A 13,153-nucleotide genomic window follows, 5' to 3' on the forward strand; every position below is an offset into this window, starting at 1 on the left:
TGTAAAATTGCAGATTTTTTAATACAGATTTGGAAAGAGCCACTTTTATCTTTTCCTGAAAAATCTAGGAATAAAACGAAACTTGATAAAAAGGTTCTAAAGTATGCTTTTCCAATAGCATTACAAGTTTTTCTGTATCCAATGCTTCATAGCCAGTAGCCTGCGAGATAATCTAACCGGCGCGTGGTCGCGGTTACAGAAAATTGTCGCGGGCGCGAAATAACAGTAACAATAACAATAGCTATAAAAATCTATATCTATATATTTGATTGAAAGAGCCCACATCGTAGTAAACCTAAGAAAAAATTCTCACCATAAAGTAGAAATAGGAAGAAGTCCCTCGTGAAGAATTCTGGAAAAGAATTATGTAAACATATAATATGGACATTACTTAACATATGTCGACTTCCGGAGAACAGTAATCTGTTGCATCAGCTGTTTTTTAACTGATAACGAGGCCTTGTCTGTTGTTGGAAATTCCTACTCAGTCATTCCACAAAACCCGATGTACAAAAAGGGCACCAACAAAACTAGGACAGAACAATAATACTGGAGCTTCTTTCAAATGACCCTCGTAGTAAAAACCAACAAGGCTGGACTCCAGAATTAAAGAAAAAGAAAAGAGGACCAGCACCAGTGCAAGATGTCGGGCTTGTAGCAGAATTAAAAATAAAGATGAACTAACCGGCAACGTTAAAGGGCTTTATGTCCCTTATGAACAGAATTTCGTTGCAGAAACAATGTTTTACTTTGTCCGAAACAACAACGCTTAAACAATATTCCGCATTGGACTAATTCAAAACCACCGGATAGAATCAGAGCGGACAGATCAATTAGTGAAGTCACAATAGCAGCTTTGAAAGATGATGGTTTGCCTTTGTAATACTGTAAACTGATTACAAATTTTAGGGATCGATGCGTTTGAACTTCGTAGGTTCGTTGTTTGTCTAGCTGAAGGGATGTGTTTGAATTTTGAGAGTTTGTTGTCTGGTTTGCTCCGTACTTCTTGCAAATAATAGTAAACTAAAATTTTAAAATTTATTATTCGCTAATTTTAAAGCTAATTGTTATTGTTATTGTTTTTGGAAAACTAGGAAAGAATAAAAGTTCAATTTTTCGGACCCGCGACGATTTTCTGGACCCGCGACAATTTACCCGCGACCCGCGACAATTTGTCCGCGACCCGCGACACGCGCCTATTAGATTATCTCGTAGCCTGCTTCCCAGACAGAAACTCGGTAGGTCCCAAGTCGTAAGCCCCAAACCCGTCTAAAATGAGCGTAATTTGCACCCAAATTGCACCAAAGACGCAAAGATAATCCTATGTTGAGGTGTGTGAAGTTTATTTGTACATTAATAGCTTTATTTTAGTACATTTAGGCCTAAGGTGAATTTTCCGCACAAATAAAGCGTTCGTTGTGTTACATTTAGTCACAACAGTCATGTACTGCTGCACGTGGGGTCCCTGTCTCGGTTAGCACCTGTTCGATCCCATGCATCCTCGGAGTCGTATTTCGGAAGTTGTCAGCCACGGTACAGCATAGTAGTTGAACGAGCAATATCGTTGGAGGATTTCTCTACAAAGTTGTTGCATAGGGCTACTTTTAATCCTACATGATACAAACCCAGATGACGTCCACGGAACGTACGAAAAAAGTAAGTTGAACCGACTGTAGGGTTTTTTGGGAGATCTTTGAAGACATACTTGTAGCTTAATCCTAGCTCAGGACAAGCTTAAGCTTCAGTTCTTTGAACTCAGTTTAACGGGCTTCATAATGATCAAGAAAGAGTGAATTCGACTTGGAGCGAATTGCTTTGTTTACAGGGCCGCTTGCATTCGAGTAATAAATGCTATGAGTTTTAGAGCTTTCTTGTTTTGTAAGCACGACGAGATTTTGTACGGTTTCATGTAAGTAGGTATTAAAAGATTAATCAAAGTGCTGTATGAGAAAACCCGTAGATTTCCCAGCGAATGATGATTGACATGGGCTAAACTTTGTATGAAATGAAATTACTCTGTTCATAAAAAAAATAAGTCCGCATTGTAGACGTGTGTGGCTTACGGGTTATTCTAGTTTAATATGAGTTACTTTATTGACTTCTGGCAATACTCGTTAAAGCAGATGCACTACATGAACTGCATTGCTCCAATGGATTTACACACACTTAGCCTGCGAGCAGTCACTTTGCGGACCCAGGCTTGAATTTTTATTTCTGTGAAGAGCTTGTAAGCACTCTTGATTGAGCCACTTTACCTTGTAAACTTCTCGTCACCTAATAGGTTGCCCAAAATGTTTTTCTTGTCGCCTGAAGAAGACTTTATGAGACTCAGCACTGCTAGATCAAGTGTGCAGTTGTTTGGACAACAAATTGCAATAGGCTGCGAATAAGATCAAAGCGACTCTGCTTGTAGGATAGCCATAAAAGAATTACAAACACACAACATGTAAGCCATTGGATGTGATTTGATTATGCGAAACAGCAAGGTGATGCATAACATCAAAAACCATGTTCTTATCAGTTCCAAACCTGAAATAAGGACATAGATCTTCTTTGCCAAAAAAGGTTTAAACAAGAAAATAAAAAGACCAGTGCCTAAAAAAATGAATAAAAAAAGCTGACGCATCCTGAAATTGCCCTCGGCCCACTAGACTGGAACGCGAGTGTTAAGCATTGTAATATGAAAGAAACCTTGCTCCAAGGGGAAAATTACAAAGCACTTCAGCCTTATCTCAAATTGGTAAGCAAATATGCAACTAGCTAACAAATATGCGACATATCTTCTCACAATCTGCAAACGTCTTGGATGTCAACTTGTTTTTAGTGTGGCTAGTAAGCCACAGAAATACACAAATTTTATAATGACCAATTGATATAAGGTCTCACAAATTCTCTTCATTGATTGGTCATCGATTATCAATATTAATCAATTAATTGATATTTATTGGTTATCGATGGGGAAACTATAAGTCATATAAGATTTACACAGATGCTCTCCCCCTCGTGGGGAAGGGAGATTGCGTGACATGAAACAAGAGTTGAAAACTGGATGCTCTCGCAAGCTCTGCAAGTGTCTAAGTGTTTCAGGACCTCTCAGATTGAACCCAGTTCGTTGAAAAAAAACATAGGCCCAAATTTTTTGTCTGTGAAACGAGTAATCTGCGGTTATCAAAAGCTTTAGAGGCTTGTGAGATTGTGTTGTCCTTAGAAATTTTTGCGATGATTAAATCTCCTTTAAATAGACATAAGGTTTTTGTGAGAGCTGTTGTGTGACCTCGGATACGATAGCTCATCATACAAGTGTCAAAGTTGTTTTTGAACAGGGGGTAAAATTGTAATTCTTGCATTGGATTTTAGTTCGTGAAGTTCTTGCTACAGTGAATGACAAAAGTGTTGTGACACTATGCAGTAAAACTTGATTTTCGAGCATCTAGGAAACATTTCCCCCCTTCCCCCTTTCCCCTCCAAACAATGTTGATAACACATGGTAAACTGTTGGTAAACTGATAAAAACGTGCGTTCTGAACCCCAAAGTTACTTTTACATGCATAACATAGTGTCTCATTTTAATTTCTATTGGACAAAGTTTTTGCTTCCTTTTTCAGTTTAGCTTGGAATAACGATTATTTAATGCAGATAATGCAGTTTTTCCACCTGTAATCACAAGTAACCACGGGTTACCAAATGATGGTTAAAAGGATGCTCTTAATATTGATTTAGTCCATTCTTGGTTACCCCTGGTTGACCGTGGTTACCTGTTGATTTTCCTACACAGTGGTTGTTTGAATTACTCCAAGATAGGCTGCTTTGGGAGTACCACCGGTAGTTTGTAATTCAACAATTACTTTATTATTTTGTTCCTTTTACGGAGAGAAATAAGGTGGAGATGACCGACACCCTAAATTGGCGATGTCACTTGAGATAACATTTCCAAAAAAATTTATAATTTCCTTAAATTAACATACTTATGAGTAAGCTTGCCATACCTTTCCCATGAAAAGAATTCAAATACCGGAATAAAGCAATGGCAGACATTTCAATTAATTAAGTACTAATTTCTTTGGAACTGACAGCAACCCACACAGCAAAAATACAATATGAAAAGAAGTCATACCTCATATATATATATATTTTTTTTTTCGTGTAAAAGTGAGTTTCAAACTTCAGGAGACTTCTTTCGTTTTGCTCAATTTAATCAATTGATTCACTAAGGCATTGAAAATTGAAATGTGACCCAATATGTCTTTGCTTGAAGTATATCAGGTACTTTACTTAAACCATCCTCTCACTAACATAAACTCCACAGTTCAAACATTTTTGTCCACAAAAGGAATGTTTTTGATTGAGATTTTGCAAACACTGCGGTTGGTGGAATTTCATGTTCAAAAGCCCTTACTGAAAAAGTGATTTTAACTTTCATAGTCTCGCACCGCCAGCTGATAAATTTGCATAGAATGTAAACAACTGATTAATGCATGCCGGCCGATTTAGATAAACTGAACTACGTTAAAATGTTCCAGATGATTTTGTAATGAAGCCCACATTTGATTTAAAATATAAATTCACAAATTAAGAGCCACTCTCCCTAACCACCACATGAGGGGCGGCACAAGGTCAGAAAAATGAACCCCTCAATATTTTGCCCAGAGATGCTATGGTATGCTAAGAATCGTGATATAAGTTTTAGGTTCTAGAGTTTTTATGAAAAACTGTTGACAACCCGTGAAGCCGAAAAATCACAGAAATGAGGTCAAATTTCATGATCAGATAATCGAACTCGCGTGAAGGCGCATAGCAAATTATGGTTTTCCTTAGTTTATAATTTTATTTAGGAGGTATTGCTAAGCTGCTTTGATGATATTTTAGACTTACAATTATAATTCCGAATTCCTGGAGACCAAGTGAAGAGAACTGAAATTTCTAGACTCTGAAAATCAAAAATTCCACACTGTTTTCAAACATCTCAAAACATACTTGGTATTATGTAGAATTCTTTCAAAACTCAATTCTAGCAAGAACAAGAGCTGTTTTTGAATGTGATATAATTTTTTTCTTGGCAAAAGTTATTTCTGAGGCGAATGGCCCCGTGCAAGTTGACCCAATTTGACCTTTCGAAAAGATTTTGTTTAATCAGGAAATGTAAATAAAAATAATTTGACTAGCCTTAGCTTGCTTTCTGAGCAAACCATTGAAAAACCTGCCATTTCCCATTAAAACTACCCAGTAAACCTGAGATAATACTTCGATGACAGCTTACCTTCCAAATGGGTGTTTGAAGGCAAATAATTTTGATGTTCTTCACTAACTTTCCTGTGTCTTGCTGCCATGCTCAGCCACTGGCCTTTTCATACAGCTACGACATTTTCTAATTTCACTTTTCTCTGGCTTGTGCAATATTTTTGTAGGACCTGGATCCATGTCTTGCATATAAAGCATCTTCTGGGTATCTATTGAGTTTTGTATTGAATGTTTCCAGTGAAAAGATGCAAGAAGTGAAGGAACTAATTGAACTGAAAAATAGACCCAGATCGATGTCACGCAATCTTTACATCTAAGTGATCACATGCCGCAAATACATCTACGTGGATATTTTTGTTTTGGTCTTGCTCATTTCATTTTCTTCCTTACTAGCATGCAATGTTTTGGTTTTGGTTTTTTAAACTTTTTTATTTGTAATCACAAGCCTATTTAAATTTACTTTTCCCATTTTCTAGTGACTGTGCAGCAAATTAGAAATCCTCTCTAGTTTTAGCTCCAAAAGTCAAATGCCTGGGCAGGTCCATTGCCAATAATTTCCTAAAGCTAGATAAAAGGGAATACATGTAGTAATATATATCTGAAAAAGGGCTAGTTACTGGTTGCAAAGCGAGTTTTTGTAATTTGTGTTAATTGTATTTACCAATTTGCCCATGGCAGGTGAACATGCAAATAGGTCCCCTTCGTGGCACATCTGACTTTTTAGGAATTATGTTCAACAAGATACCTTTTGATGCAGAAGTAGACGCACGCTTTTATATGATTTTCGAAAACTATCCCTTTGGAAACTGAAAATGATTTGCTTTTGGGTTTGCACAAGACATGTTTCTTTTTTGTACGAGCAAAGAGCACGCAAAACTGTTTTGAGAGTTGCCATCGAGAGAGATCTAAGTTTAAAACAGATAATTACCAAACGCTAATAGATCTGTGGCAAACGGTTTGTGTACCTCTAAAAAGTTCTAAATATGAAATTCTCATGGCGTTTGAGCTGTTATCTTTTAAAATCAAACTTTTCGATTGCTTGCCCGATAAGCAAAGCTAGCACGTGCAAGACTCCTAACTTTTTCTTAAATTCAGCAAACCTTATTGCGTCGACAAACTCCACTGGATTAAAATCTTTACAACTTTACAAAGATATGTGCAGGAAAATGAGTTTAGGTCTTTTGAAGTGTAATGTGTAACCTTGAGCACTCACTTTGTCAAAAAAAACACTTTGAAATGAAACATTTACAGTTCGGCATCTTGAGTAATTAGGATGCATCTGTTTACTTCTGCTGAAATTCCGAAATTGAGTGATTTGCTCTGCATCATCGGTTGAAAAATTGGAAGATGATTCAGCGGCTAGTTGGTGGCCAATGCGGTCAAGACCCTCAAAGTACTAAAGTCTAAGATTAAGATCCCTTGCTAACTTGTAACAAAGATATATGATGCCACAAAAGCTCTGTCATATATCATCTCACTAAGATGCTGCAATGGATTTATATAAGCTTGCGCTCTGTAGGAAATTTGTTTTCCGGCTTGCTCCCGCGCAATTTTGTTTTCAAAATCTTCCAGTTCCCCCCCCCCTCCCCCCGTTTAATAAAAAAATGGATTGGGCCATCCTTTACCCTAAATACATTTTGTTCTCACTTTAAATTCAAGGTTAGCACAAGGGTGGGGTAGGGGACTAGGGGGAGTGAATAGGGCATGGTTACGAACTCTTAGCTATTTTCCACTACCCACTGAGCTGAGCAATAGCTAAGTGCGCTAATGAGAAAAAACTGGAAGTTGTCCCGTTTTGACTTGAAAAAAAAAAACATTTTGAGCGAAAGCAATTGAGTGAATTACTGTATTAAATATTTGGAACAAAAGACATGAAAAAGTCTTGTGTATGTTTATATCATGATGGAAAATCTTAATTAAATTGTTGCAGTGGCCATGTAATGAACCGTTAAATGCATTACATGCAACATCAACATCAACAAGAAAAAGAAATTGTTTGCATAGGAAAACAGGGTTTTTCAATGGTTTGCTCAGAAAGCAAGCTAAGGCTAGTCGAATTGTTTACATTTCCTGGTTAAACAAAATCTCTTCGAAAGGTCAAATTGGGTCAACTTGCATGGGGCTGCTTGCCTCAGAAATAACTTTTGCCAAAAAAAAATTATATCGCGTTCAAAAACAGCTCTTGTACTTGCTAGAATTTAATTAAAAAAAAATTCTACATAATACCGAGTATGTTTTGAGCTGTTTGAAAACCGTATGGAATTTTTGATTTTCAAAGTCTAGAAATTTTGGTTCTTTTCGCTTGGTCCCCAGGAATTGGGAATTACAATTGTAAGTCTAAAATAGTAGCTTAGCAATACCTCCTAAATGAAATAATAAACTAAGGAAAGCCATAATTTGCTATGTGCCTTCACGCGAGTTCGATTATCTAATCATAAAATTTGACCTCATTTCTGTGATTTTTCGGCTTCGCGGGTTGTTGACGGTTTTTCGTAATTTTTTCAAAAATGTAAAAACTCTAGAACCTAAGACTTATATCATGATTCTTAGCATACCATAGGTTATCTCTGGACGAAATATCAAGGGGTCTATTTTTCCAACCTTGTGCCACATTTTTTCAATCTCACTCAGTCCCTATAGAGAGTCGCTCTTAAGAGTAAAAGTATGTAGCGAAAACGATAATTTTTTCCTTAGAACATTGAAATATTACCTGACATCTCTGCTTACTGGTGCCATAAACTATTCAGTGAAACACACTGTCTAATTACTTACAGTCAGTGAAAAGTCAGGGAAAAGTAATGGATTTTTTTGTTCTGATGGGTGGCAACCCTGTGAAATATTTGGGGTCACTGATATCAACAATCTCATTTCCATAATAAAGATGGAAATAACATTTGCTGAAAACTGACATGTACAAATAGTGTAATGCATATGTATCAGTCTTAACCCTTTGAATGCCGAGGATGTATATCTAGTCCTGAAATACGAGACTCAGATACCAAGTATGTATATATACGTCCTTCATGGAGCATTGTTTTGTTTTCCCTGGTCATTTGTGTTCTTTTCCCATGGTCATTTAAAAGGGTCTGGGAAGTAGTTAAGAGTCTGCTGACCAAAGAATTCAAATATGAGCACTACATAATGGGTGTCTAGAAAATGAAGACCTAAGACCTAAGGCCTAAGACCCAAAAACGAAGACTTGTTTTTTTACAGGCCTATCAAACCAGAGACAGTCAAGCGGGGTCAACGCTTTTCTTCAGACAGCTACTGACGCGAAATTAATGGGGTCTTCATTTTGTAGGTAAGGCCGGCTCGAACTACAAAACGAAGACCCTCACTTAAATGCTTTGTTTGTTGTCAGCTGACGTGGAATCAATGGGGTCTTTGGTTTGTAGACAAGACCGACTCAAACTACAAAACGAAGACCCTCGCTTAAACGCTTTATTTGTTGTCATCTGACGTGAAATCAATGGAGTCTTCATTTTGTAAATAAGACTGGCTCGAACTACAAAATGAAGATCCTCGCTTAAATGCTTTGTTCATTGTCAGCTGACTCGAAATCAATTAATGGGGTCTTCGTTTTGTAGATGAGGCCAGCTCGAACTACAAAACGAAGACCCTCGCTTAAATGCTTTGTTTGTTGTCATCTGATGCGGAATCAATGGGGTTTTCGTTTTGTAGATGAGGCCAGCTCGAACTACAATACGAAGACCCTCACTTAAATGTTTTCTTCTTTGTCAGCTGACGTGAAATCAATGGGGTCTTCATTTTGTAGATAAGACCGGCTTGAACTACAAAACGAATACCCTTTTGTAAATGCTTTGTTCGTTGTCAGCTGACACGAAATGGGTTCTTGTATAATGAACAAAGCATTTAAGCGAGGGTCTTTGTTTTGTAGTTTGAACCGGTCTTATCTACAAAGTGAAGACCCCATTGATTTTGCGTCAGCTGACAACGAACAAAGCATTTAGGTAAGGGTCTTCATTTTGTAGTTTGAGCCGGTCTTATCTACAAAACGAAGACCCCATTGATTCCGCATCAGCTGACAATGAACAAAGCATTTAAGCGAGGGTCTTCATTTTATAGTTCGAGCCAGCCTTATGTCCAAAACGAAGACCCCATTAATTTCGCGTCAGTTGGTGTCTGAACAAAAGCGTTGACCCGGCTTGACTGTCTCTGGTTTGATAGGCCTGTAAGAACACAAATCTTCGTTTTTGGGTCATAGGTCTTAGGTCTTTGTTTTGTAGACGCCCACTACATAATACCTAAATGGCCTTGTTGATTTTCAAGTACAAATCCAACATGGTGGCACGGCCATGTAGGATGAATGTAGACGAAGCTTTAGCAGAAATTTTCGTGGATACGGACTCTGATCTTAGCGATGAGAGTGGTCAAGAAAGTGAAGATGTTTCAGAGTACATTGGAAACAGTTCAGAGTCAGATGGTGAGGAAGAGAGCCAAAGTGTAGAAGAAGATGACCTGATCGATGCTAGCGACTGAAAGTGAAGAGGATTCTGTGGAAGCAAATAATGAAGGCCAAGGAAGAGGAAGAGGTCACCCTCGAGGTCCTGCAAGAGGTGGTCATGGTGCTGCTAGAGCCAGTCCTGTGAGCAGGGCAAGAGGTGGACAAAAATCCAATATGAGTGTCGTTTGCTGATGTTACACCTGGGTTGGCATTCAAAGGGTTAATGGGAAGAAAGGACTGCTGTAAGGGGAGGATAGAAGCAGCTACTATATCTGACATTTGTGACTGTACACAGGAAACCATACACTACCTCTTCTCCATTAAACGAATGAAAGCATTTATCATCTGTTTGTTATCCGTTTTTAATCTGTTTAAACGCTTCATGAAAACTGTTTCAAGCATTAGGGGAAGCGTTTAATGTTAGGATCAAACTGTTTGAACAGCTTTTGCAACCGTTCATAGATTTTTTGCATCTGTTAAAACGGAGAGAACTATCTGTTAAGAACATCTAAGCATCCGTTAAAACGGCAAAAGGAATCCGTTGAAGAAATCTAAGCATCGATTTAAACGGCAAAAGCAATCTGTGAAGAAATCTTTGAATCTGTTTTAACGGGAAGAATATCCTGTATCTGTTTAGAAAGTTTTGGAACTGTTTTAAAAAACGTTTCAAAGAACATTTTAAGCTTACTGTTAAAATGACCAAAGACAATGTTAACCAGAAGCTACAGAGTTTGGAAGACAGACAGAACAGAATGATAAAACAACTTGTCGAACTGAACAGAAAGCTGTGGTATGCATGTAAATAAATCAAGTTGGCATCTCATTCGTGAAAGCTCGATTTACAACTGTCTATGTCTTATGTTTTGTTGCAGGTCGAGTTATTAAAGTTAGCTTGCCTTAGTACATTTTTTTGTTTCTTTCTTTTATCCAAAACAAAAACATCAAAATGAAAACAGTGGTGGTGGATATTATGAGAACAAGAACAGCTGTGTTTGGGTCATGAGAATTCATGTAAAACTACGGTATGCGATGTGCAGCTTTGTTACAGTGTTAGAATTAAATTATACCAAACATACCTTTCCAGTAATCAGTCCCCTGCATTCTATTTTGTGTTGAATCGTACTGAGGTCATGGACAGTATATTTCTAGCTTGAAATTCACGTCAGTCATCATCTGAGGACTGACATTTTAGGCTATGAGCAAACTTCCCCCACCCCGTCCAGGAAAAGTTTTTTACTTGCATCACGTGTGAATTCATTGTATTGTGGCATGAGTGTGTTTATGCTCTTGAACAAGCTTGATTGTCTACCGTTTATAGTATTTTATTGATAGTAAATTGTGTTTCTTCAAAATAATTTGTGACTGGAGGTTGCTTTGTTTATATGGAATATTTGGTTGGAATTGTGTCTGGATTGGTATTGCATGTGATGATGACTTTGATGAAACAAACATAGACAGAATTGTGTTTTTGCTTTCTTGACAATTCGACATAGAGACAATTTCCAACCATAAGTAGTTATTTGCTTGCTTTGAATTATATCATCTATCCAGTTTAATGACAATTAATTACAATTGTTCTTATTGCTTTCACACATTTACAGTTTTGATATAATTATTTTGGCAATTTTGCTGACCACGTGCTAAGTCAGTGACCCTTTGATCCAAAAATTGACCGTTTGAAAAGTTTGGCTAACCATTGAAATGCTTGAAGTCATCCGTTTGACCACATGAGCTAACGTAACTATTTAAACACCTCAAGTCATCTGTTCGAAAATTTTTGCCAACCGTTTTAACGCTTCCAGTCATCCGTTGGAAAATTTCTGCTAACCATTCGAATGCTTTGCCAAGCCATGTGCCAAGATTCAGTAACTGTTAAAACATTTCTAGGAAATGTTTTAAGAAAGTTTTACAGGGCTGTCATTCTGTAAAATGCTGTTAATGGAGCATGATGCCCTGGTATGCTGTGACATTTTTTTTTTTTTTTTTTTTCTCTTTTTTTCTTGTTACCTCCTCAATGGGGCTTTTCAGGAACAATTAATTAAATTACTAAGTTACTAATATCTACACAATCAAAATTAATCAAATTTAAGAAACATTTACAACATTACATTACATGACTTTTACGGCATTTGAGGTTAAAACATTGTAGCAGTTAGTACATGAACGCACCTTTGTATATATATATTATTGTATATATATTATGTAGTGTCTTTTCATTGGTTTGAGTCACAGGCTCTGTCTAGCTATAAAGGACCCTGTTCAGAGTCCAAAGTCATATATTCTTAGGTTTGCCTAAGCTACTGCTCACATTTTTTAGTGAATTTGTATTCAATTCCCTCCCTCCCTCCCTTGGGTGCCTTTGTTCTTGTGTTATATTCAATAAACTGGGGCCAACTCTCATGGCTTTGGTTCGGTTGAGTCTCCACGGCGACTTCCCCAAGCCTCGCTTTGTATTTGTTTACGTTCTCAGTTTTATGCTTTTCGACCTAACTGCCAATACTCTTGTCTGATCCAGCACTGCAGGGGAGATAAGTGAGGCTTCATTGGTTGGCGTTTCATATACCTTTGCTCGTTGCTGGCTTTAGGTTTGAGCTGATTTTGCTCTACTCTAGTGCGTAGCCAACCTAAGCTTCAGCTCATAGTGCTTCTAGCTGCTGTCTATCATGGCATGTTGCTGTTTTGCAGCTTGTAGTGCCTTTAAATTGTCACGCTATGGCAAGTTGTCTGTCATGCCAACCACTGAGTGGTGTTCCCCCTAATAAGCCAAATGTGTGTGTGTTCTTAATTAATTAGGTCTTACAGTAAATACCAAGTTAGTTAAGCAGAACTGGGACATTAATGCTTTTAAAGGTGTTTACTATCCGTTTATTCCAGATAGGGCCTAGTGTACGTTTTCCTGTGTAAAGTCACATTTTGTAGGACTTTTAGTTTATGTGTTCTGGGGAACTATATTTTTACCAGGGAATAGTCACAGCCTGTGGCAGCCATGATAGGGTTTTTCACATGAAAAATGTGTCAATTATTAGTTTTGAGCTGTTAGTAAATTATTTCCTTGTAATTCCTTTACCTATTTGAGATCTGTGTTCTTTTCTAGGAACCCCTGGAAGAAGACGTTAACACTGAATTTAATATTTTAAGAGAAAGCACAGGTAAGAGAAGAGACTTGATCCTTGTAATAAATTTAAAATTTATTTTGAGCATCAGTCCCCTTGTTGCTGGACATAGCAAATAACAAAGCAATTTTCAAATTGCCCTATACAACATGTAGTGTATTGGAAACCCCTTACAAGACACCATATATTTAATATGCACTTCAATGAAATACTGGTCTTAATAAAAAACTGCACAAACCATGTTTGGCATCTCTCATTGACACTTACTATATTGGATCAAGCCACCATCTAGACCTCTTTGCATGCAGACCCTTGATGAATTGAGTAAAATAAATGT

The 13,153-nt window shown here is 37.4% G+C and overlaps 1 protein-coding gene across 1 annotated transcript in view; it reads left to right on the top strand.

Annotated features, from left to right (window-relative positions):
• The first annotated feature begins 1,435 nt into the window (after nt 1-1,435).
• The window catches only part of LOC110052324 (oxysterol-binding protein 2-like), a 158,326-nt gene continuing 146,608 nt past the window's right edge, over nt 1,436-13,153 (top strand). Inside the window, exons 1-2 of the mRNA XM_089283800.1 lie at nt 1,436-1,656; nt 12,798-12,852. Coding sequence (XP_089139926.1) covers nt 1,615-1,656; nt 12,798-12,852 — 97 coding nt within the window. The 5' untranslated portion in view covers nt 1,436-1,614. The remainder of the gene's footprint in view (nt 1,657-12,797; nt 12,853-13,153) is intronic.

Source organism: Orbicella faveolata, unplaced genomic scaffold (assembly GCF_042242905.1).
Source record: "Orbicella faveolata isolate gen_17 unplaced genomic scaffold, um_ofav_v1 contig_12, whole genome shotgun sequence".
Classification (NCBI taxonomy): Eukaryota; Metazoa; Cnidaria; class Anthozoa; order Scleractinia; family Merulinidae; genus Orbicella; species Orbicella faveolata.